At 40.1% G+C, this 25,202-nt stretch overlaps 1 protein-coding gene across 3 annotated transcripts; it reads left to right on the top strand.

The window, feature by feature from the left end:
- The first annotated feature begins 568 nt into the window (after nucleotides 1–568).
- Nucleotides 569–24,998, top strand: alg3 (ALG3 alpha-1,3- mannosyltransferase). Of its 3 annotated transcripts, none has more exons than XM_073041336.1 (9): nucleotides 569–1,036; nucleotides 2,988–3,087; nucleotides 3,670–3,817; nucleotides 6,293–6,453; nucleotides 8,400–8,520; nucleotides 15,625–15,821; nucleotides 16,528–16,605; nucleotides 20,284–20,427; nucleotides 21,691–24,998. In XM_073041336.1, exons 1-9 carry the CDS (start codon nucleotides 841–843, stop codon nucleotides 21,866–21,868), a joined length of 1,323 nt encoding a protein of 440 aa, XP_072897437.1. In that variant the 5' UTR covers nucleotides 569–840; the 3' UTR covers nucleotides 21,869–24,998. The 3 variants fall into 3 exon arrangements, with proteins under 3 accessions (XP_072897437.1, XP_072897436.1, XP_072897438.1); XM_073041335.1 differs by having other exon boundaries at nucleotides 570–1,036; nucleotides 15,625–15,830; XM_073041337.1 differs by lacking the exon at nucleotides 569–1,036 and adding an exon at nucleotides 1,117–1,213 and having other exon boundaries at nucleotides 15,625–15,830.
- The last annotated feature ends 204 nt before the right edge of the window (nucleotides 24,999–25,202 follow it).

Genomic DNA, 25,202 nt, shown 5'->3' with positions numbered 1-25,202 from the left:
CTCACTTCAGTGTTGTTTTTCTCAGCTGTCCTTCTCAGTACCTCTCCCGGTTTTACCTTCTTTCTTCCTTCCACTCTCGAGAGTTCTGCTACTTGAGCTTAAGTCTGCTAGCACTAGAGACCCAGAATCAATTCTGATCTCCGGCACTGCCTGTGCACTCTCACTGCAACTACCTTACAAATACGCGCTAGTTGGTGGGATAATTACATGTCGCATATTATTTGACAGTGTACTGATGAGTGGATGAATCCGGTGAGTGGGGAGGGAAGGGGTTAATGAAAATTAAAATACGAGATTTTGGTAAATGGTGCCTGGCATGGACTAAGTGGGCCGAAGGGACTTACTGCGCGGTACCCACACTGTGAATCGTGACTCGGAGGATAGGCAAACATTAAAAACAAAACGAGCGGTAGCCGACACAAACTCTTCAGGAAATCACGACGCGGCCGCAAAAGGAGTCACGTGATACTTGTTCCACGTGGTCCGCGGACAGCAAATTAGATTAATCGGTCCTGTCCGTCAGGAAAAAGTCCGCCGGACAACAGGGGCACAATATAAAGACCCCCCCCCCTAAAGTTGGTGAATCAAGTTGCATGAGACAAGTTTTGTTGCTGGATCAGCTTGTCGGACATATAATTATCGGTTATAAACAGTCACTGGCAAAGATCGATTGAGTGGTATTACGCGGACACTGAATATTGTAATTAGCCTGCGAGGGTTCCCAACAAGAGTCGGGGAAGAGTTTCGTACTGGAACGGATGACTGGTACCGGGGTCCGGTCAGCTAGCCCGCCTCTGCTTCTTGTGCCCGGCCCCCGACCCACTTTGGTCGGGCGGAGAGATGCTGAAGTCGGCGAGTTGGAAGTCGAAGCCACAGGCAGCGTTGTCGGGCCGTGACAGGCTCCGGGAACGGCTGGGCGACTTGTGGCAAGAAAAGCACTGGATCTTGTTCAAGCCGCGGTTCACCGTGCCGGTGGCCGTCTGCCTCTGGGTCGCCGAGATCTGCGTCAACCTCTGGGTCATCCATAGGGTGCCTTGTAAGTAAAGAGAGCGGCTCGGGACTGCTGATGTTACCCCATCATACAGACAGCAGGGGGAAGTATACATCCCTGTTTGACACGGTCTGTGAAAGAATGACTCGTGTTGAGCAGCACCAGTGTCTCCGGGAAACTAAAATCATGCTCAGTTCTTCGTCTCCGGTAGCAAGCATGAAGGTATCTTTTAGCTGAGGAATGGTGCTTGGCAATAGGGACAGTTGTGTTGGTGTTAAATTGAAAGCGAGCAATATTAATCGAGTAGCGCTAACATGGAGTAGTTAGGCCGAATAGTTTGTTTCTGTTCTACCTAAAAGTCGGACACCTACTGAAAGATTGTCGGTTTTCTCATTGATATGGTTAAATACACTTTTTAATACTATATTCATTTAATGTACAAGTCCATCGAGTTCTTAATGAATGTATAGATGTGTGAAGAAAGTGCTGTTAATTGGCTAACCCTTACAGATATTTGATATATGCATCTTGATATTTCAATTCCCTAATCTCTCCTTTTCTCTTGCTTTAAACTTCTATCCATTGTTTTGATACACATACTATGAGAAAATGATTCTATCTGCTCCATCTGTGTCTGTTGTATAACTAAAGCCCTCCAGACCAGGCAAAATCCTACTGAATATCCTGCATAGTTATTACAATGTGGCACTTGGCACTCACAAAGTACTCTGTGGTCTGACCACCGTTTTGTGAAAATACAATCTACTGTCTCAACTTTTATTTTCTATGCTTGATTTATGAAGTTGAGTATCCCTTGTGTCCTTGCTACCTTGTAGGCTTGTGTTGCCATTTTCAGGGAATTATTGACATAAACACAAGTTCCTCTATTCATCAAGTTCTTTTACATCCGTACTGAATATGTCCTGCCCCATCAGACTTCCCAAATTGCAACACCTTGGACTTGTCAAGATTAAATTCCATCTGATGTATATCATGCTGTAGTTTTTGATGCCCTTCCTCACTATCTGCATGTTTTAATCATACCTGCAACATTCCTGATCAAGTTGTTGATATCTGTCACAAACAATGAGGTCCTGGTGCCAATCCATATCGTGGGAATCTCTGATCATATTCTTCCAATCAGAAACTCATTCTTTCACCAATATCCTCTGCCTCCTATCACTAATTCACCAGCTCAACTTGGATGCTATTTGCTTTAACTTTCTGGAAGTCTGACCTATGCTGAACAGGCCAAAAGGTACAAAGGTAGGAAGGGAGGTGGGGGTAGTCAGGGGAATAAATGGCACAAAGCCCAGCTTTAATGCAAAGTTATCTGAAGTTGTTAATGCAGTAGAGTTCTGAAGTTTACAACATGCTTAGAGGAAAATTTGTTTCTCAAGCTTATGTTGGGCCTCATTCTAATGAGTGCAGAGACCAGAGAGTGTAGAGTGCAATGGTACATTTTAGTGTAGGCAACCAGAAGTCCAAGTCTCTCCTGCAGACTAACCACAGGAGCTGGGCAAGATGATCACACAATTTTCATTGTTCCTCTAATGTAAAGGAGATAATATTGTGAACAGTTGTGAAACACAAGATTGGAAATGTCACTGCCTGAGCTTTGTGATATGATAAGCGTAAAGTGCTTATTATGCACTCTTTATGGGGTAAATTCTATTTCAGCAAAAGGCAATCTAAACAAGTTGCATTCAGATTTAGTTTACTGCATTATCAGTGTTTGGTTATTCTTTCCAACCTTTGAGTTTTAGCAGAACTCTTGTCAACCTTACATGTGTTATTGTAATGTTCAATCTTGGGTGATGGGGGGGTGGGAAAGAGGGCCTGCTCCTGAAAGACATTGTATAGTATATTCTGGTCTAAGTCAAGATATCTACCCAGTGAGATGAAATTTTCCCAACCAGTATTATGAAATAAGTAAAAATTAAAAAATAGAAATAATTCAAGACATTGTAAAAAGAAAAATCATCTATATTTTCAGACACAGAAATCGACTGGAAGGCTTACATGGATGAAGTGGAAGGTGTAATTAATGGAACATATGATTACACTCAGTTAAAAGGAGACACAGGACCGCTAGTGTAAGTAGAGTACTTTACAGCTACTTCACTGTCTCATCAAGTAACCTGAGTGCTGTAAGCTGACTAATTTTGAAAATGCATTTTGAGTTGCAGATCAATAATGTATGTTAGTAAGCTTTCAAAAATGCATTAGTGGAAATGCATTTTGTTCAGATATGCAAAATAACAACACTCATACCATCAGATTTTTGTTTTGTCCCGCATATTCCATCCTGTGAGATTGCTATCTTTTCATTCCAAAGAATTGATACATACTGTAGCAGTTAAACTCCAGGCATGTTTCCTGTCCATAGTTGCCTCAACTATTATAACCCACTAATGTTAATATTCAATTTCAGTTTGCTGTTTCTGTACCTCACTGCAGTAAGTCCATGTTAATATCTGCTCCCTCTGATGGAAAATGCAGTATGTTATAAGGCAGTTAGAACTAGACTTGAATGGATTATGGGTTTTGTGGTATAACTGAATATCCAGTTTGCTATCAGATGTGGTTTCTTGCATAAATGGCAGCAGGCAGTTATATAATTGCTGGAGTTAACACAAATTTGCTGTAATGCACAATGCTGTTCCTTCTCTGCACAGTTATCCCGCAGGTTTTGTTTATGTCTTCATGGTGCTGTACTACATCACAGATCATGGAGTGAACATTCACCTTGCACAATACGTGTTTGCCATTTTCTACCTCTTCACGCTACTGTTGGTCTTTAGGATTTACAATCATACAAAAAAGGTAAGCAAATGTCAGATGTCCATTTTCTGAAGCGAGACATACTTTGGATAAGAATGTGTGTGTATAATGGCATCTAAAGTTCCATGTAACATGGAAATAGACTAAATGGGAGATTTGAATGCATACAGTATTCTAATCTGTCATTAATTAGCTTTAAGAATGTTAAGTCAGATGTAATGAAAGACCGTGAAATAGCCAGTTATGTTCACTGCACTGAAGGGTAATATTTTTTATCACTTTCTAATTTCTGTTCTGTTAGGATGTTCTCATTTCTTGTTACCCAGAATCGAGCCTTTCCTGGATTGGGAGCACCTGAGTTAGACATCTGGTACATACTGTAGTTTCTATGTTCCATATACTGTAAATGTCTAATGGGCCTATGGCTCATGAAATCTGTTGACCATGTTAATTTTTATCTATTCCCATCTGCCTGTTACCTGTCTCCATTATCTGCCTGTTCATGTGTCTAGATGCCTCTTAATAGTAATATTCCTATCCTATCTGCTCTCACCATTTCTGGTGGTGCATTCTAGTCCCTTACTGCTCTGTGTAAGCATTTTATATATTAAAAAAAAGCCCTGTAAATCTCATTTAATATTTTCCCCTTGACTTTAAAGCTGTGTCCTAGTATTTGCCATTTCTAACCTGGTAAGATAATTCTATCTATTTTTCTACACCTCTCCTATTTTTGTTTTACTATCAGGTTGCTCCCTTGGCCACTGGCATCCAACAAAAGTATCCAACTTGCAGTTAATATTGCTATCTAGACAACCCCTGTAATGCATCAACCAAAACTGAACACTATGCCAGATGGGACCGAAAAGTTTTATACAGCTGCAATATGACTTCCCTACTTCTATACTGAGCAACCTAACTAATAAGATACAGGAGCAGAATTGGGCCATTTAGCCCATTGAGTCTGTTCTACCATTTCATCATGACTGTAGCAAAGACTTTATTCGGAGACTGGAGTTTGACACCCAGCAAAGCAGTTGAGGAAATTAAATTTGAATTACGGTACTAAATAAATCAAATGTAAAACAAAATCATAACCCAGTAACTATCAAACTACCAGGCTCAACTGTTCTGCTTGTGCCCGTTGAGGTACAAAATAAATTTACCTCGACCCAACCTATAAATTGCCTCCACAGATGAAATAATGGTGGATAATAAATATCTATCACCAACTACATTGTACTTCCTCCCCTTCCCCCACCTTCTTACACTGACTTCTCATCTTTTCCAGCCCTGATAAGGGTTTCGGCCTGAAAAGTCGACTGTGCTCTTTTCCATAGGTACTGCCTGGCCTGCTGAGTTCCTCCAGCATGTTGAGCATATTAACGGGTTGTGTTTTTTATCATTTATGGGCTTGTCTCTGGAGCTATTGACTTAAAGGAAGTTGGACAATACAAAGGAGAAAGCTGAAGATTGAGATAAGCTTGGTCATGTTACAGGTGCCCAAGGTCCCACCATCTTGCAGGTAGCTGAGCAAAATGTGGATTTGGGTCACTTGATAGTCTCTTATTGAATAGTGATTGCTATTTTGATAACAACTTCTAATTTTGTTTTAAAGTACAGAAACAAAGATGGATTATAATTCCATTCCATTGACTTCAAGATGGAACCAATCACCTCAACAGAAGTTGTAGCAGCTGAGATTTAATAATTTTTTAATTATTTTATTTTATTTTGGGTTTGTAAGGATGGTTTTGGGGATGGAGAGGGATTTGGGATCAGGTTAGGCTTTATGATCAGGGATTTCAGGGGGTTGGTGGTCAGGCTGGAGTCTTGGTCTCTGGTTGCAGACCAGCGAAGGAGATGTAGGGCATCTGTGATTGGGTGTCAGACTGGCAATGATTGAACAAGGAGCCCTCCAGCTCAGTGAGTTGTTAGCAAGTTCCATGCAGGCAGGGGCAAATGAGTTCCACATACCCCCCGGGTTTCAAAGTCGTGAACAGAGTTCGAGACCACACATTTTGGGTGCCATTATTGGCGAGTCTGCAGTTCGAGTCCTAGTGTTCAGTGATAGGCGTGTCCTGGGATTGATGCAGAGGATCGAGGGTCAAATCAGAAGTCGAGACTTGTTGGCTGGAGTCGATCTGTGAATCTCTGGGAGTTTGCTGGGGAGGATCAATCTGGTGTCTGAGAGCACAAATCCAGGTCCAGTGGAGGCCTGTCCTGGAGTTAAAGGACTGTGTGCATACATGGGTGGGTGGGTGGAAGGAAGGGGGTTGTTTTTGCTGCTGGTGGTCTGTGTTTTCTGCCTAGCATTGTGGGTGTGCTATGTTAGTGTAGGAGTGTGTGATGACACTTGCACCCCCTCAATCAGTTGTGTTGGTTGCTAATGCAAATTATGCATTTCACTAAGTTTCAATGTACCCATGACAGATCTTGAAAATGCTTAGAAAGACAGTTCTATATAATGTTTGCTTTGTAATAGACCACATTTATTCTTTCCATCTTCACATTTTCTAGGTTCCACCATTTGTGTTTTTCTTCATGTGCTGTGCCTCCTATCGGATCCATTCTATCTTTATCCTTCGACTCTTTAATGACCCTGTTGCCATGATGATCCTCTATGTGGCTGTGAACTTCTTTCTGAACAATCGCTGGTCACTAGGCTGTTGCTTCTTTAGGCAAGTATTATAATATGTTGTTTTTAAAAAGTTTCCTTTCTTGCAAGTGGAAAATATAAAGGCCCGAGGAGGTAATTAATTTAGCCAGATAGAATGTAATCTGCACTCCTGCCTTGCCCTGTCATATTGAGGAATCTCCAGGGGGTGATAAAAATGCTGTGGAATTTCTTCGGAGCATGGAGTCGCCCGTGTTTGCTATTCCCGTACTCAGTACAACACCTGCTTCCCGCAGGTCTTCTGGAAGCAACCTTGTCTATGGAGTCACCTTCAATGTGGCTGATGAGGCATTTGGGCAGCACAATCTTCTGATCATAAAGGCATTTCGTGGGACCTAACTATGCTTGATTTTAAAATGATTTTTAAAGCTAGTTAAGTCCCTGCTGCAGGATCAGACACTTTTGGTGTTTTGTAAATGTTGGAAAGATTCACAATATTCATTTGAAATATTTTAAATCGTAAACACATTACAGCAGCTGAATATTAGAAAATGCATAAAGCAGTTGCATGTATTCAATTAAAAAATGGTAAGCTATTTGAAATTTGACTCTAGCAGCTGATTTCTTCCATTGATACGGTCATAAACCTTTACTACACTTCACCAATGGCAGAGTTTCCTGAGGAGTTTAAGCGGCACCAGAAATTCGGTCTTTAGACTCTTAGGGCCTCACTGATTCAGCACAATTGGAAAATTGGCAGTGCGCTTTAGTCAGGGTGTTGAGTATTTCTGCAGTTTCTTGCTGGTTGCGGAGGTGTCCCCTGCTTCCTGCCATAGATAATGTGGCAGGAACTTCATGGGCTTATCAGATAATGGAAAGAATCATGAGTTAAATTCAAAAGTCTTGGAAATTTCAGTAGGTTATAGCGACTAATCATATTATTGTTAATATGATGTTACTTTGCTCAGAACATCTTCTGTAAATCAGCTTGTCAAGAAATCTGCACTGAACCCACCCCATAATACTCGCTGAACAAAGATGATTTAGTGCAATAACTATTTCTGCATATAACTTAAATAACTAACTCCTCGATTATCAATTTGCTTACTGTAATACCACATCTTGCTGCTTTTTTTTTTGGAGCACTAAAAGGGAAAACAGTGATCTGGGAAATCTGAAATGAGAAAAATAAAATGAACAATCTAGATTAAAGGATAACCATTTGAAATATTAAGTTGTAGTGTTGTGGATGCTGCATGGCCTGCTGTGCAGTTCCTGAGGAGGCTGTACTTGGTTCTGCAAGGGTTTTTAATCCTTAATGTTTTACTCTGATTAAGCATGGTATACCTAGGGCTATCCTAAACTGGTAATTATTGTATGTTACACCACAATTGTTAACTTTAAGATTAAGTTTAAATGGAAGGCTGTACTTTTGATATTTACATTTAGTACAATTGTATCAATCCACCTGTAATTGACATCATCACTGTTTTTGTTTTGAGGTGGTTTGCTGGTGTTTTAGCTCCTGAGCAGTTCTCTTGTTTGCATGACAGTTGTTTAGAACAAAGAACCAGTTGAAATATTTGATAAATCTTGAAAGTAATTGATTAGCTTCATACAGCAATCATTGAAATCTTATAAAATAATCATAAAGAAGGTATTAATGCAACATTGAAAATGCTACTGAGATGTAGAGTGATATATTGATAAATTGCAGCAACCATAATCTCTGCTGACCTAAATGATTTTAAAAAGTTTCACAATTATTTAATGTTTTATTTGTCTAAATTAAATATTCCTTCTATAACTAGATATCATTGGGCCATAGAATTGCATGATTTGTGTATATCGTCAATATAGATTGCTGTGCTGGCTCTACAGGGGAGGTGGTGATGGAGGAAATAGCTGAGTTTCACCTTTTATCTCACGGTGAAGCTGGGAATTATTATTTCTGTAAACAATGTTCTTTGGAACAAAGAATGAATTTTATTCTGTTTGTTCCCTGGGCAGTTTAGCTATTTCCATAAAGATGAACATTTTGCTCTTCGCACCAGGATTGTTATTCCTTCTCCTCTTTGAGTTTGGATTGGTGCGGACCATCCCGAAGCTAGGCATCTGTGCTGCTTTGCAGGTATGTGGGCCTCCATGTCTCTCCCAATTAGAGTAACAGTACTAATGTAAAACCTGAGTACCTGCACGATTTTGATCATAAGAAAAATAATTGAGGAAAAGTCTTCAATCACCCCTAGTTTGTTTTACAAAGTGGGTCAATGTTGTCTTTCCATCAAGTTGTTATGTCAGTTATTTGCTAAGTGACAACACATGACTGTAGCTGCTGAAATCTGGAACTGAAACCAGTTTGCTGGAGGAACCCAGCAGGTCGAACAGAGTGGAGTAATGTTAGTGGAGGATGGCCCTGTTTTGATCTGTATTGTCAATTTCATGAGCACACCTCTGTGAAGATTTGTTTCAGTTAAATGGTTTAGTTGAAGTTGCTCTCAAGTGGTTTAGTTGATTTCTTGTGCAGTGCTGTTTTCACTGGTCTCTTTCTACTCTAGTGAATTGTCTCCAGATGTATGTTTCCTGTAAGTATTGCTGATTAAGAAGTATAAACTTTACCGTCTCCTCTGAGAAGAGTTTGGACCGCAAATTTGTCCCTTGATTCCAATAGACTGTCTATTCTAACTTTATAATTGTTTCCTTAATTAATGTAAACTTCCTGGGTTTTTTTTTTTACCTTGCCTGTTTATTTTGAGCAATTGTATCATTTTATTCTAATTGAAAACTTAAGTCACTTGTATTTGCGCAACTCTCATTTTCTCCACGAAAACCTGCAAAGCATTTCATCAAAGCTAACTGCCAACAAAGACCTTGCAGGGAAGCCTTACAAAAGCTGGTATTAAAAAAAAAAAAATCAATTTTCAAAATTCAAAATCAAAATTCGTGTCTCATGCTTCAACTGTGTTCTTGAGTTGCAAATAATGAAACATTAGAATTGTAGAAGAATACTTATTGGGGAAAATTACTTGTATCCAAACAACATTTCATTAGTTAAATTAGCTGTCTTTTATTTGATGTTGTATTTTGCTATACAAGATTGCTCTGAGTAATTGCTTTTCTTATCACATCCGTTGTTTGATTTGTGTGAGTACTTGATTATATTCTATAAGAGATTAATGAGGTTTGGCTAGATATTAGTATTTTTAAGATCAACATTTATCTACTAACTATATATTTGGTTGTTAATTTAATAACCCAAGATTTTTAGCCATAGAACACTACAGCACAGAAACAGGCCCAGCAGTCATCTAATCCATTTCAAACCATCAATCTGCCTAGTCCCAATGACCTGCATCTGTACCCTTCCCATCCATGTACCTATCCAAATATCTACATCTGCCACTTGCGCTGGCAGCTCATTCTACACTCTCACCACCCTCTGAGTGAAGAAGATGCCCCTGATGTGGTCATTAAACACGTCTCCTTTCCCCACAATCCAACTTACTATCTCAACTTGAATGCCGAATGATGAACCTTCTCGTCAAAGGCCTTGCTAAAGTCCATGTAGACTACATCCACTATCTTGCCTTCAACAACTTTCCTGGTTACTTACTCAAAACTCCCTACAACGCACAGAGCCATGTTGTCTATCCCTAATCAGGCCCTGTATATCCAAATACTTGTATATCCAGTCCCTTGGAATACCTTCCAATAACTTTCCCACTACTCAGTCAGGCTCTCCGACCCATAATTTCCTGGCTTGTTCTTGGAGTCTTTCTTAAACAACAAACACATTACCTATCCCCCAGTTCTCTGGCACTTCACCTGTGGCTAAGGATGTTTTAAATATCTCTGCTTGGGGCCCCTACAGTTTCTGCAGTAACCTCCCACGGGGAACACCTTGTCTCAAGACAGCAAACTCCTCGGTAATCTGTATAGGATCCATGACCTTCCTGCTGCATCCCCTTACATCTATAGACTCTGTCCCTCTCCTGAGTAAATGTGGATGCAAAGTATCCATTTAAGATCTCCCACATCACTTTTAGCTCCATGTATAGATTACCACTCTGATCTTCCAGAGGACTGATTTTTGTCTATTGCTATCCTTTTGTGCTTAGTATATCTGTAGAAGATTTTCCTTCACCTTGTCTGCTAGATCAACCTCGTGCTACCTTTTAGCTCTCCTGATTTTAAATGTTCTCTGCACGTCTTGTACTCAAATTCCTCATTAGCCCTACCTGCCTATACCTTCTATGCTCCTCCTTTTAATTAACACTGACCTCAATATCTCTTGAAAACCAATGTTCCCTAAACTTGTTATCTTTGCATTTTATTCTGATGAAAATATACAAGCTGTCTTCTCAGCTTCATTCTCATCAAATACACCTTTGCCAGAAAACTCGCTCAGTTCACACTTGCCAGATGCTTTCTGATGCCATCAAAATTGGCCTTTCTCTAAATTAGAATGTCAGCTGGAAGACCATACCATCCTTTTCACTAATTACCTTGAAACTAATGGCATTGTGATCACTGGATGCAAGGTGTTCTCCTACACAAACTCCTCTCACCTACCCTGTCTCATTCCCTGATCGTAGATCTAGTATTACACTTTGTAGTTAGGACTTCTATGTACTGATTAAGGAAACTTTCCTGAACACATTTGACAAACCTTCCCATCCAGTCCTTTTACAGTAAGAGTCCCAGCCAATGTGCAAAAAGTTAAAATCGCCTACTATAACAACCTTATATTTCTTGCAACAGTCTGTGATCTCTCTGCAAATTTGTTTCTCTAAATCCTGCAAATTGTTGTGACCTATAATATAAGCCCATTAATGTGGTTGTACCTTTCTTATTCCTCAGTTCTAAAGTCTCACTGTGAGCTCTCCAGTCTGACCTGACTGAGCACTGCTATATTTTCCTGACTAATAATGCCACCCCTCCTCTTTAATCCTTGCTACTCTATCACTTCTAAAACAATAAAACCTGAGCTGCCAGTCCTGCCCCTCCTGTAACCCTGTCTCACTAATGACTACAAGGTCATAATTCCACACTGATCCATGCCCTAAGCTCATCCTCATTTGCCTACAGCATATATGTCAAAGTCAAGGCCCGCGGGCCAAATCCGGCCCGCGAGATAATATCTAATTACTATTAAAGCTGGCCCCAGTAATCGAAGCGCCTATGGCGTATAACCATATAACAATCACAGCACGGAAACAGGCCATTCCGGCACTCCTAGTCCGTGCCGAACTCTTAATCTCACCTAGTCCCACCTACCCGCACTCAGCCCATAACCCTCCACTCCTTTCCTGTCCATATACCTATCCAATTTTACCTTAAATGACACAACTGAACTGGCCTCTACTACTTCTACAGGAAGCTCATTCCACACAGCTATCACTCTCTGAGTAAAGAAATACCCCCTCGTGTTTCCCTTAAACTTTTGCCCCCTAACTCTCAAATCATGTCCTCTTGTTTGAATCTCCCCTACTCTCAATGGTATGATATGGCTAATGCTGAGTTTATTCAGGTACCAGGTTTTCAGGGTTTTTAGTGTTTATTCGGCAATCTTGCTCGGCAGTCTTCTTCATAAGAAATGGAATTTGTAAAGTGAAACACTTTGTAGTTATAGCAGAGACTGAGACACATGAGAGCAGGCTGAAAAAACAGAGGCAACGAAAGCTGTGTTCGTACGCGTCCGACTGATCTGGCCTGCATGAAACTGTATTTTGCTCAATCTGGCCCGTGACCTAAAATGAGTTTGACACCCCTGGCCTACAGTATTCCTCGCATCGAAATATACACAGCTCAAAACATCAGTCCCACCATTCTTGACCTTTTGATTCCTGACTCTGTAGGCTTAACATCTTTCTCCACAACCACTCCACTATCTGCTTTGGCACTCTGGTTCCCATCCCCGTGCAACTCTGGTTTAAATACCACCCCCCCCACCCCCGTGCAAATCTTCTTAGCCTCCATCAAAGGGTGTTGCTGATAATATAATGAGACAAGCTGATCAACATCTGAATTTATGGATTCAGGAGCTGCTGTTCTACAGGTGAGGTAGTGTATGTTTCAATCCTTTTGAACCTCTGCTAAATTTCATAAAGATTGGTGATTTACGTGAAAAAATGTAAGATGAGGTATACAAGATTGTCAAAGAATATAAAAGCTACTCTTGACATTTTTCCTTGTGTTTCAATCTGGGATTTTCTGTCAATAGTGCAGATCATGACTCCATAGACATAGGGACCGAATTAGGCCATTTGAACTATCAATCATGATTGATTTATTTACCCCCTCAACCCCATTCTCCTGCTTTATCCCTTAACCTTTACTAATAAGAGCCTATCTGTCTCCACTTCAACTATATCCAATGGCTTGGTCTCCACATCTGTTTGAAACACTCTGAAATTCCTCCTTGTAAATGTCCTCCTTTTGAGTCCGTGCCCTCCAGACTCACCAGTTATTGGAAATATTCTCTATCTGGACCTTTCAGTGTTCAGTAGACTTAAGTGAGAACAACCCACCCCATTCTAAACTCCAGTGAATGCAGACCCAGAGCTATCAGACACTCATTAACACTTGTTTCCAGGATCACTCTTGTAAACCTGAGGACTCTCTCCAGTACCAGACCATCCTTTAGACGTGAAGCCTAAATGGATTAGTCATGATGAAATGGAGAAGCAGACTCAATGGGCCAAATGGCCTGATTCTTCTCCTATATCTTGTTGTCTTATAGTCTAAAACAACTTGCATACTCTAAATGTGGTTTAACCAATACCTTTAGACTCAGCAGTACATCCTTGCTTCTATATTCTAGTCCTCCAGAAATTAATGTAATAAATTAAAAGAAATATTTCTTTTCCTTACTACTGACTGGTAAATTAACCTTGAGGAATTCTGCACTAGGATTCCCAAGGCACTTTGTAACTATGATTTCTGAGTTTTCTTCCTGTTTAGAAAATAGCATGGCAGACTGAGGAAGATTACACTTGGCATTTGAAGACAGTTACCCTGCACCCTCTCCCCCCCCCCCCCCCCCCGCCCCAGCCTAATGGAGAGTGAATACAAGGAGCCGGAACCTTTCAGTGGTTGAGCCTTCAACTGATCGGATGGTTTGGAAGGAGGTGCTGCTGGGGAGAGGTCCTTGCATTCATTCAAACAGACCATCCCAATCCCTTCCTGTACATTGATAAGGGCCTGTAAGCCTGACGAATTTATCTTGCTTGTGCCCCTGGAAAGAGTTTTAGCTACCAGAGAATGAAGAGGCGAAAGCAAGGAATGAAATTAAGCTGCAATTGGCCAGCGAAGAAAAGAGCATACAAATGAAGCTGCATTTCTAAAGACTGTTGTTCAAAGAACAATCCCTCTGATCAGCATTTTGTAGGTAGCCATTAGGGATGATAGCGTAGATATGCACAGAGTAATTGGGAGGGTTCTGAAACGGCATTTCTCCTGCCCTATTTGAGTAGATCCTCCAGGTTGGCTTTTGTCCAGATAGGCCGAGAGGACAGACTGTTAAAACATTTTTAGGGTCGGGACGTTTAGCAAAAATGCATTCAGTGACCAATCTTCAGGCCTGAATATGCATTGAAGATTAAATGTAAATGCAGCTCTGGATAATGGGTAGGCAATCCAGATCAGTACCGTATGAAATGGACAGTAGCAGACCCAACGCCGAGCCCTGTGGAACACCGCTAGTCACATGACCAACCGGAAAAGGTCCCCTTTAACCCTACTGTCTTCTGCCAGTCAGCCAATCTTTTGTTCATGTAAGCATCTTCCCAGTAACACCATGGGCTCTTGGTTTGCTAGGCTGACACCTGTGTGGCACCTTGTCAAAGGCCTTCTGAAAATCCAAGTAAACAACATCCACTGACTTCGTCTACCCTGCCTGTTATTTCCTTGAATTCAAGCAGACTGTATATCATGTTCAAAGTGCATTAATTATCGAAGAATATATAAATTGTACAACCTTGACTTGTTTGCTTACAGGCAGTCACAAAGCAGGAACTTGGAAAGAACCTAATTTTTAAAAAAAGACCAACCCCCAATGTACACAGAACAAAAAGGGGGGGGGGGGGGAAACAAATCATACAAACAATAGAAGCAAGCAACAGTGGCATTCTGAACCAAATTGAGTCCTTGGATCCAAATCTTTGGAGTAGGCCTAAAGCCTTGGTATACGGTTCAACATATTAGTGAGCCACAAAGTTCACAGACATAAAGTACAGCAGCTGAGGGCAGTCTCACAGCCTTAGCATCATGGAGAGAAGAGCCCCCAGACTATCTGGGCCTGTGTTTAAATTGTCTGAAGGAATCTCACTTCGCATTAGGACCCGGGCCCAACCGCAGTGAGTCGCTCTGAGCCTAGATTTTGTTGCGGAAGAAGCCCTTCTTAACCTCCCAAATTGGTATGCAGATCAATCCAACCTTGGTCAACTGTCAACATCCTGCCCTTCCAGTCCCTGGGTCCCTGGTGGAGCTCCAGTACTAATACAAAGTTATTCATGTTACAGTACAGAAGTAGCAAAATAAATGATGTTAGTTTGGAAAGTAAGTAAACCACTTGCCTAGGTCCTTTTTCCAGCTATGTTTAATGCCAAATTTGTTTTTCTCCATTGATACTGCTGGACCTCCAGAGTAGTTGCATTGTTTTGTGTTGATGTCATCACATTTTCTATTAATTTGAAGTGGGAAAATTTCTGGTAATCTTTTTGTTTTAATAACTGAAGGGTAGAAAAACAGTTCAATTTGTCAGAAGTGTGCAATGATATGTGCATTATGCAGGCTTTTTTCCTGTACAGAGGACTGTCTGGTTCCGTTGGACCATTTGATGCTCTATTCAATCACCTGAAAGTGGGTCACCTCCTTTATATTAAACTTGATGTGGAAGTCGAAGGTTGCGTACTGAGAGGATCATTTTAACAAATAGAAAAATTGAGTTTTCTGTAAAGCTTTGTTTTCCAACAAGAGTTGGACTCGAAAATTATCTAATTTCACTTTCTATAACCAAAAGAATGTTTGCAAAGAGCTGACAGATCCATTTTTATTCTGGCATCTTCCCCCTTTTCAGTTCAGAAGAAAGGACTCAGCCCAAAACATCGTCTGTTTATTCCTTTCTATTGAGTTACTCCAGCATTTTTTATTGCACAGGCATGAGGAGTCATGTGCTATATAACTTGATGTATTGCTGAATTCATGACTGATAAAGGTATTTTTCTTTATTTAGGTGGTGCTGGGTTTGCCCTTCCTGATGGAAAATCCTGTTGGATATATAGCAAGAGCATTTGATCTTGGTCGCCAGTTTCTCTTCAAGTGGACGGTGAACTGGCGCTTCCTGCCTGAGAGTGTCTTCCTCAGTCGTTACTTCCATCTTGCACTATTAGTGGCACATCTGACTGTTCTGCTTCTCTTTGCAATCTGCAGGTGGAACAAGTGTGTGCATTTTTCTCAGTATTGTGTACATTAAGTGCATTGTTTCCCTTTCTCCTCATGCATGCCCTTCTCTTTCACACCTACTTTGCTCATGTTTTGGAAATTCTTTGCTTAGTCTTTAGGAGAGCTGGTTAGTTATTTGCTGGAAGTTGGATTTCTTTCCACAGTCATACCATGAATGAAAGATCAATAGAAATTCAGATGCTGCAAATCTAAAATAGAAACAGAAAATGATCGAAATACACACTCGGTCAGGCTGCACCTGTGGGTAGAGAAACAGTTTTTCAGATCAGAGCACGGAAGTGGAGAAAAGAAACTTGCATTATAGAGGGTGGTGGGGTGCAGCGTAGGTCTGATTGTTATGTCATGGTGAATAAATAGGATCATTCTATCAGGTGTATCTGATTTTAGTTTTCTTCAGATTGTGTTGTATATTTTAAATACCTTCAAATCCATTGACTGTGGAGTTCTGTAGGCACAACAGGGTTACGGAACAATTGTAATTGTTTGGACGTCCCTCAGTGCTGAGTGCTTCTCTATCTTTTTCACAGAATAAGAACAGTGTTTCTGCTGAAACATTTCATAGAGTTCTGAAAACCCACAGGAGAATGATATTCATTCCAATTTATTCACTTTTTCAATTTGATTGAGTTGCTTCCAGATATGGCTCTAATTGTTATTCCGTTTCATGTCCTAGATCTGAAGAGGGAATGCTTTCACTTCTGAAGGCCCCAGAAGAGAGAGAATCACAACACAAGCCTTTAACTGCAAATCATATCCTTTAAAAATCATTTAGTTTCTGAATGTTTGTTATTGAGTAACTGACCACAAAATCAAGAAATGAGGGCTGAATAGTAGAAAATTGACCTAACATTGAAAAGTATAGGGCCTTCAGTCCTTGATGTTGTACCAACCTTTTAACAACATACTTCAGATCATTCTAACCCTTCTCTCCCACACAACCCTCCATTCTTCATCCTTGAACCTATCCAAGTCTCTTAATTCTCCCAAATGTATCTCCCTCTATCACCACCCCTGGCAGGGCATTCCATGCACTTACCACTGTGTGTGTATATATTTTTTTAAAAATCTTGCCTCTGGCATTTTCACCCTCTCCCCCCCCCCATAATTTCCTGCAATAAAATTATCCCTTCTCATTAGCCTTTTCTGCCCTGGGGAAAAAGGAGCTGGCTGTCCACTCTACCTATTCCTCGTGTCTTGTATACCTTTATCACGTAGCCTCTCATCCTCCTTTCCTCCAAAGAGAAAAGTCTTGGCTTAACCTCCCCTCAAAGGCATGCTGTCTAATCCAGGAAGCATCCTGGTAAATGTCAAATGAGAATTAGCTGATGTTGGAAATTTGAGCAACACACAGAACACTGGAGGAACTCAGCAGGTCAGGCAGCATCTATTGGGGGAGGGGGGGTGAGGGGGAAGTACTGTCAACATTTCAGCCTAAAACCCTTCAAAAACTCTTCTGCACCACCTCGAAAGATCAATGTTCTGACTAATGGAGGCCAGCACACCATACGCTTTCTTAGTCACCCTCTCAACTTGCATGGCAACTTTGTAAGATCTGTGGACCCCCAAGACCCCTCTGTTCCTCCACACTTGCAAGAATGCTACTAGCCCTGTGTTCTGCTTTCAAATTCGGCCTTCCAAGATGAATCATGGATAATATAAGCTGAAATACAAATACTTCGCTTTTGTTCCAATTCAGGCATGTGCTACAGTCAGCAAAATCCTCAGGTCTTGCCATAATTTCCACTGCTGCATGTACATAATAGATCCTGCAACTTTGGCATTACTTTCTTTTGGGCAGCTTAATCTAATCTTGTGTAATTTCTCCTTGGCGTAATACATGTACGTGATCTTCAGGAATGTAATGTAATCAGGAGAGCCTCTGAGAAGACTTCCCTGATTTAATATTAGTAAGAGTAGGTGATAATTTTGTACCATAAATTAGATTCATTTTTTGACTTTGTAGGTAACAAGGAATGTGCTTGGGTCAGAATTATTTGGTAGTTTCAGATTTTGTGTTAAATCATAAGACATTTGGCCCCTCAAGTCTGCTGTACCCTTCCATCGTAGCTGATACCTCTCAACCCCATTATCCTGCCTTCTCCCTGTAATGTTTGACAGTGTCCAACCAAGAATCTATTATTCTCTTTATATTCAATGACTTGGCCTCAACAGCTGTCTGTGGCAATAAGTTCCATAGATTCACCACCCACTGCTAAAGAAATTCATTCTCGTGTGTTCTAAATTGATGTCCCTTTATTCTGAGGTGGTGCCCTCTGGTCTTATACTCACCCACTACAGGAAACATCCTTTCCAGACTGTGTAGACATCCACTTTGTGGGTCTTTCAAATTTCAATAGGTTTAAATGCAATTCCGCACTCCCCCCACCCCCCCCCCCCCCCATTCTTCTGAACTGAGTACAGGCCCTGAGCCATCAATGCTTCTTGCATTCATCCTTTCATTCCCAGAATCATTCTTGCTAACCTCTAGACCCTCTCCAGTGCCAGCACATCTGTAGATCATTGTCCCAGAACTGCTCGTAATACTCCATGTGGTCTGACCAATGCCTTTTAAAGCCTCAGCATCACATCCTGCTCTTGTATAAGAGTCTTCTCCAAATGAATGCTAATATTGCATTTGCCTTCCTTACCACCAATTCAACCTGCAACTTAACCTTTAGGGAATCCTACATGAGGATTCCCAAGTCGCTCTGTAGCTCTGGTTTTTGAATTTTCTGTTTTGAAAATGATCTGTACCTTTTGTTCCTTCTACTAATGTGCATGGCCATATACTTCCCTACACTATATTTTGTCTGCCCCTTTGCTCACTCTTCCAATTTTTTTAGTCCCTCTGCAGATTCCATGCTTCCTTAACACTGTGTCCCTCTATATGGATCTTTGTAGCATCTGCATACTTGGCCATAAAGCCATCAATTCCATCATCAAAATTGCTAACATACAACGTGAAAAGGAGCAGTCCCAATACCAACTCCTGTGGAACACCACTTATTACTGGCAGCCAATCAGAATAGGACCCTTTATTCCAACTCTTTGCCTCCAGCCAATCTTCTATCCATGCTAGTCTCTTTCCAGTAATACCATGGGCTCTTACCTTGCTAAGCAGCCTCATGTGCAGAACCTTGTCAAAGGCCTTCTGAAAATCCAAGTAAACAATCACTAACACTTTATTCTGCCTGTTATTTCCTCAAAGAATTCCAAAGTTTGTCATGCAAGATTTCTTTGAAGAAACAATGCTGACTGTGGCCTAGTTGAATCATTCGCCTCCAAGTACCCCAAACTTCACCCTTAATAGACTCCAACATCTTTCCAACCACTGAAATTGAGCTAATTGGCCTATAATTTTTTTTTTCTTCTGCCTCCCTACCTTGAAGCGTGGAGCATCATTTGCTTTTTTCCTGTCCTCCAGAATCTAGTGATACTTGAAAGATCATTAATGCCTCTAGGAATCTTTGACTACCTCTTTCAGAATCCTAGGTTGTAGTCCATCTGGTCCATGTGACTTATCTACCTTTAGACCTTTCTGAATTCTAAGCACCTTCTCCTTGGTAATAGCAGCTACACTCACTTCTGCCGCTGACACTCAAATTTCTGGCATACAGAAATGTCTTCCACAGTGAAGAATGATGCAAAGCACTTGAGGCCACCATTTCTCTGACCTCTTCTTTCACCCCTCCCCCATTACTACCTCTAGAATATGACTATCTTTGGGATGTATCTATCCTGCACCTTCCAAATTGCCCCCAGAAATTCCAGCCATTGCTATCCCTGCTGGTGTCTCTGTCCAATCAACTTTTGCCAGCTCCTTTGTAATTCCCTTTACTCCACCATAATATTAATCATAGTATGGTAGAACACAACCTGCAGTTCAAGAAGGAAAAGATAAAGTTCACTGTCTCACAAGGGTTCCTTAATTTAAGCTTCCTAATCAAATCTGGTTCATTATGCAATACCTAACGTTCTAGTGGGCTCAACCACAAGCTAGTTTTAAAAGCCATCTCACAGGCATTCTACAAAATCATCTCTCCCTTATTCCGTGTACTACATGTATTGAAATAAAACACCTTTAGTTCTGTATTCATCACCCTTTTTGATTATTGCCCCCATTTTTGCACTTTTTCTACATTTTTGAACTTGGGCTGAGAGTAGTGATACTGGGAATCAGCATGGGACAGGAAATGATGCACATTAATTGGTAGCAAGCCACTAATTCCCAAATTGTCATTTTTGATTTAATTTAGCAAAGCATGTTGAATTAGATGTTGCTTACTTTATAATCACAGAATTGATGCTAATACAAAATGTTTATCAAAATGTTAAGTAACATGCTCCTCCATAGATTTAAAACAATATAATGCTGATGCAACAGTTTCAACTACATAAGTACTTAATTTTCCCTTAATTGAAGTATACAAATTGTATTTGTTCTCTTCACCTCAAATTTCATTGGCATCTGTTTCAGTCGATCACTACATTACCAATTCTATGTTTGGTACTTTCATACTCTGCCATACCTTCTATGGAGCACACACGTGAAAAAACTTGCTCATCTCCTCAAGTAAGTTCCATCATTTCACAATGTAACAGTATGTACAAAATTCTGTGAGAGCTCGGTGGGTCACACAGCATCTGGAGGGAAATGGACAATCATATCGATGTTTCAGGTTGAGACTGGAAAGAGCAGGGAGATGGCCAATATAAAAAGATGGAATTGGGGGGAAGTGGTGATGCAAAAGCTTTTGGGTAGTTGGGGGGGGGGTGAGAGAAGGGGAGAGTGGGTATGTAAGGAACAACGTGTGTTCCTTCTGTTCTTGGGTCACATAAATGGATATTCACTGATCACACCATGTTTAAGAGCATTTGCAACTCCACACCATCACATAACCTGAATGCAGTAATAGCTAGTATTTAGGCATAGGCTTTTTTTTTAAAATCAAACATTTGCTAAAGAAGTCCCAAATGATATTCAAGTCCCTGACCACCTTCCATGATGATTAATGGAATTCCCGTAGAGGAACTGCTTTCATAAATACCATGACCACAAGAGTTGATCAGGTGAGTCGACTGCAAGGCACAAGTCAAGAGTGATTCAATACTTACCCCCCCCACCACCCTTGAGTGCTGTTCCTGCCAATTTCTGGAAGTCAGCCTATTAGGTCACCTAAGTATTCATTCCCTCCACCACTAGAATACAGGGTGCAATGTACACCATCTACTGTTTTACCAAGGTACCTGAATTGAAGGCTTGAAATATAACTTTTAAAGTGTAGAACAGCAGAATTTGAGAAGCAAATAATCATTAGTGGAAAATTAAGGATACTTGGGAGTAAGTCCACTAAATCTTTTTATTTGTATTGAATTGCAAATTTTATTCAATGCATGTTTGTAACTGAAGATATTGGGAATATTTTGGCAAATTGTCTATAAACAATTTTGTGTACAGTGATACAAAGGGCAATTATATTTATATGTTGTGTATTTTGGGTGAAATGTTTTAATCAAATTTCATGGTTTTTTTTTACTTTGCATGCCTTTTGCATACTTCTAGTTGATTCTATTTTAGTTAGACATTAACATAGTTTCCATACTAGGCATTTACATATTGCAGAAGCAGATTAAATGAACTGTGTGCAGGAAAGGGATAGTTCCCTATTCTGCTGACTGAATGTATTAAGGATGATTATTTGCTTAGAACTGAGCCCAGGGAAGTCCTCTGTGTCTGTTAAAGATGAGCAGATTGAGGGTTTTCTTACTCAAGAAGTTGCTTATTACTTTCTTATTCAAAAGTAAATCATTGTGATATCATTTATTCTTCTTTCAGAGTTCTTATTTTAGGACTGATTGAGATGTTGTGGAATACATATCCCTCAACTGTGTACAGCTCTATCTCACTCCATGTGTGTCACGTAATTATTCTGCTTTCTCTCTGGTACGGCCATGCTGAACCTGAGAAGGATACACCAAATGAAGACCAGGATTTATTGAAAAAGAAGAAATGATCGAATGGACTTGGAATTGGGCTCCAGCAAGCAATAATAATTTCATTATTAATATCACCGAGGGAAAACTTTTTAAAAAAAATATGATGGCCAGTAGCTGCTGCTCTGAAGTATTAAGGATTTGTGGTCCTGGATCCACAGGAGACTCCTCAAACAAATTCAATGATGCCTGTAACCTTGATTTCTAAATGTCACTTTGCAGTCCAGTGAGGTTTTGTGCTCGCTGTCTTCTAAAGCATGAGGTGCACAGGACTTTAGGCCTGAGGATGGACAGATCAACACTGCACTTACCTGTGGAACAGTGCACGTTAATTTAAGTTAATTTTTCTTCATAGTGTGATTTTTTTTCCAATTCCGGATGTGTTTACTTTCACTTCCTAGCATGCACAAAATATTCCTTTAGAAGGTCTGTGAAATAAAATAAGTGGCAGTATCAAGAATTCATTTTTAAATGTGTATAATAGTTTTTCATTTTTCTTTAAAGAATGGTTTTTGTTTAAATGATTGTATCAGAATTATTCTCTAATTAAATAATGAAATAGATTTCAGTTTAACAGAACTCCAATTAGACGAGTCTTTATGGCAGAACCAGAATGAAAGCAGTAACGAACTGTCATGCTTAAATGGGATTTCCATATGTTGTCCATTCTGAGTTGTAGGTTACTCCTATATTTGTCCTGTGGGGTTAGGAAATCTATACATGTGAGATGTAAGTGGAGAAAGCTATAGAATCATTTATAGAACAAGAACTGACATTTGAGTAAAGGTCAGCCATGCCAGTGGGTGGTTGTCTGTTGTATATATTGACAGCAAACCTATGTGGGAGTTTCTTTTAGTGTTACAGCCATTGAGGTTAAGGGTAAAATGTGAAAAGTTTGAGGGAAACATGAGGGGGAGCTTCTTCATTCAACGTCGTGAGTGTGGAACAAGCTGCCAGTACAAGTGGTGCATGCAAGCACGATTTCAACATTTGAGAAGTTTGGATAGGTATATGGTTGGTAAGGGTATGATCCTCCAGGTGCAGGTTGATGGAGTAGGCAATTTAAATGGTTCAGCACAGACTGGCTTGTTTCTGTGCTGTACTTTTCTATGACTAAGTGGGGACGTTCCACAATCTCCACCTCAGAGTCCATGTCCAGTGGTACAAGTAGTCCTCACAACTGGGGTTTTCCATGGGTGGGATGACCATGACTTCTTTGCCCTGACATTCCCTTTGTTCTCTACAAAGCTTTGCAGGGTTGCTTTCCCGACTGTCGGATCTCACTGTTATCTCATCTGCCCAGTCAGTCGGAGCTGACTTTACATGCTAGGAGAGGCATGTCCCTATCTCACTGGGGAATGAGGCCTCCCAGCTACCCTTGCATTTAGTCCATCTATTGAAGTGGTGTACCAGGGTGTGACCACTGGCATGCAAGCATCTCTTGGAGCTGCTGTTAAGAACTGAGTTCTAGTGGGACTGAATGAATGAGCTGCCCCAGAATGGATAAGACAAGCCCCTTCAGAGGTGCTACCTCTCCCTAGGCACTTCATTCACTGAACCATGCTGGTAGTTATTTTTTAAGGAAAAGTGTTCTAAGATGTGATGCATAATTTCCAATTAATGCCAAAGTGGACTATGTCTCAAACAATTTAGGTATGTTTATGATGTGTCTAAAAAATATTGCTAAATAAGTTAAATTTGTAACCAAAAGGAAATTTGAAAAAAAAAATTGGTATACAATTTAAAATATAGTCTTCATTACAACAGAAATATCCAGTTCCTGTCCTTGGTTTGCATTTTTAACAGTCTGTAGCTATAAAAATCATATGTCTCCACTGGATTGTGGTACATAGAAAATAACTTGACTACTACCCTGAGTCTATGAAGTCTTCTGGGGAGTTTCTTTTAGTTGTTCCTTGTAAATCTGTAAGTTTGAGGTCATAACACTTTAGCCATTATAAAAGGTACTAATCACAGGAAACATGCAAGTACAGAAGATCCATGGTGCTTTTCCTATTTTAATTCATCAAAATCTAAATGGTTCTCCAAAGACTCGTTCTTTTATTAGCCCAAACTTCAGACCATTGAATTAGATGACACCCAGAAAGTCCTGATCAATTGATGCAAGTGTTTTGAAACCATTGTATGTCTGCATCATTGGCATGGACAGTCAATCACTACAGGGTGTTGTATTGAACTTTGAAACCTCAGCATTTCAGTCTTAATTGTGTTGCCCTTCATGTAATAGATGTTTTTGTATATTTTCTTGAAAGAATGCAAATTGCTCTAACCCCATTCTGTGGGCAAATACATTTTCTACACCTTTCAAACCAAAAGGCTTTCTTCCCTATGTAGTTGACTCTCTCTGCTCTGATTGTGCCAAATTTGAAAGGAAGTAAAAGTATTTCAAGGTATAAAGAGCTTGATGTCTTGGTTGTGTGGGATTTGTTTGTGCAACTCCACCGGTTGTCTGGATAAATGTAAAGTGCCAAACTAGTCTAGAGTATAAACAAAAATTAGGAGAAATAGCCAGAAGCAATAATTAGCATAAAAATGTATTGGGCTTCAGGCATAAATCCCTTGAGACAAAAACATACTTCGATCAAAATTCTTGTTTGATCTATGGAATTTGAACTGCTTCATTGTGTACTAGTTTGGGTAAATTCAATTTTGGCCTCTGTCCTGTCTTTATAGGCGGAAATGGTGAGAGGGGTATGTTATTTTGTTTATTTACTGAAATAGAATATTTTAAACAAATTATTTTTTCGTTTATTTGGATAAAAAAAGTCTGAATTGTCTGTTACAGAACTTTGTTACAAATGCTGATGCTGATTTTTTATTGTAATGCAATCACTGTATACTAGAATATTGGAACTTTTTGACATGCTGAGACCTTCATTGGGGTGTTATCAAATGCCCAACAGTCATGGGGAACTACAGTACAATATTTTTCAAGGCACTGTATGTAGCAGGTGATTTGGATAAAACTTTACATCTATGAAAATAGAAAATGCTGGAGCAACTCAGGGCAGGCAGCAGCTGTAAGGAGGAACTATTCACACTTTAAGTTGAAGACCAGGGAGAGGGATTTCCATCAAATTGTTTATGTAAGTGAAATAAAAGCAATAAAGAAACTGTTCTGAAATTGTACCTATGCAATGCATGTTACAGCTTTGCAACATGACAAGTTTATATAACTACAAAAAAAATTACAACAATCTGTGTCCAACACAAAAGCCGCCAAGCTCGTATATACTGTGTAGCAAAGAATGATGCAAGCCCAGTTCACTAATTCACTAATAGTTTGTACATTTTAGGACATTAAATAATTCAATATTTCATGAAGGCATTGCA

Source organism: Hemitrygon akajei, chromosome 3 (assembly GCF_048418815.1).
Source record: "Hemitrygon akajei chromosome 3, sHemAka1.3, whole genome shotgun sequence".
In the NCBI taxonomy this organism is placed as follows: Eukaryota; Metazoa; Chordata; class Chondrichthyes; order Myliobatiformes; family Dasyatidae; genus Hemitrygon; species Hemitrygon akajei.
The sequence above is the reverse complement of the archived record's forward strand: the minus strand, read 5'-3'. Positions and strand labels throughout refer to the sequence as shown.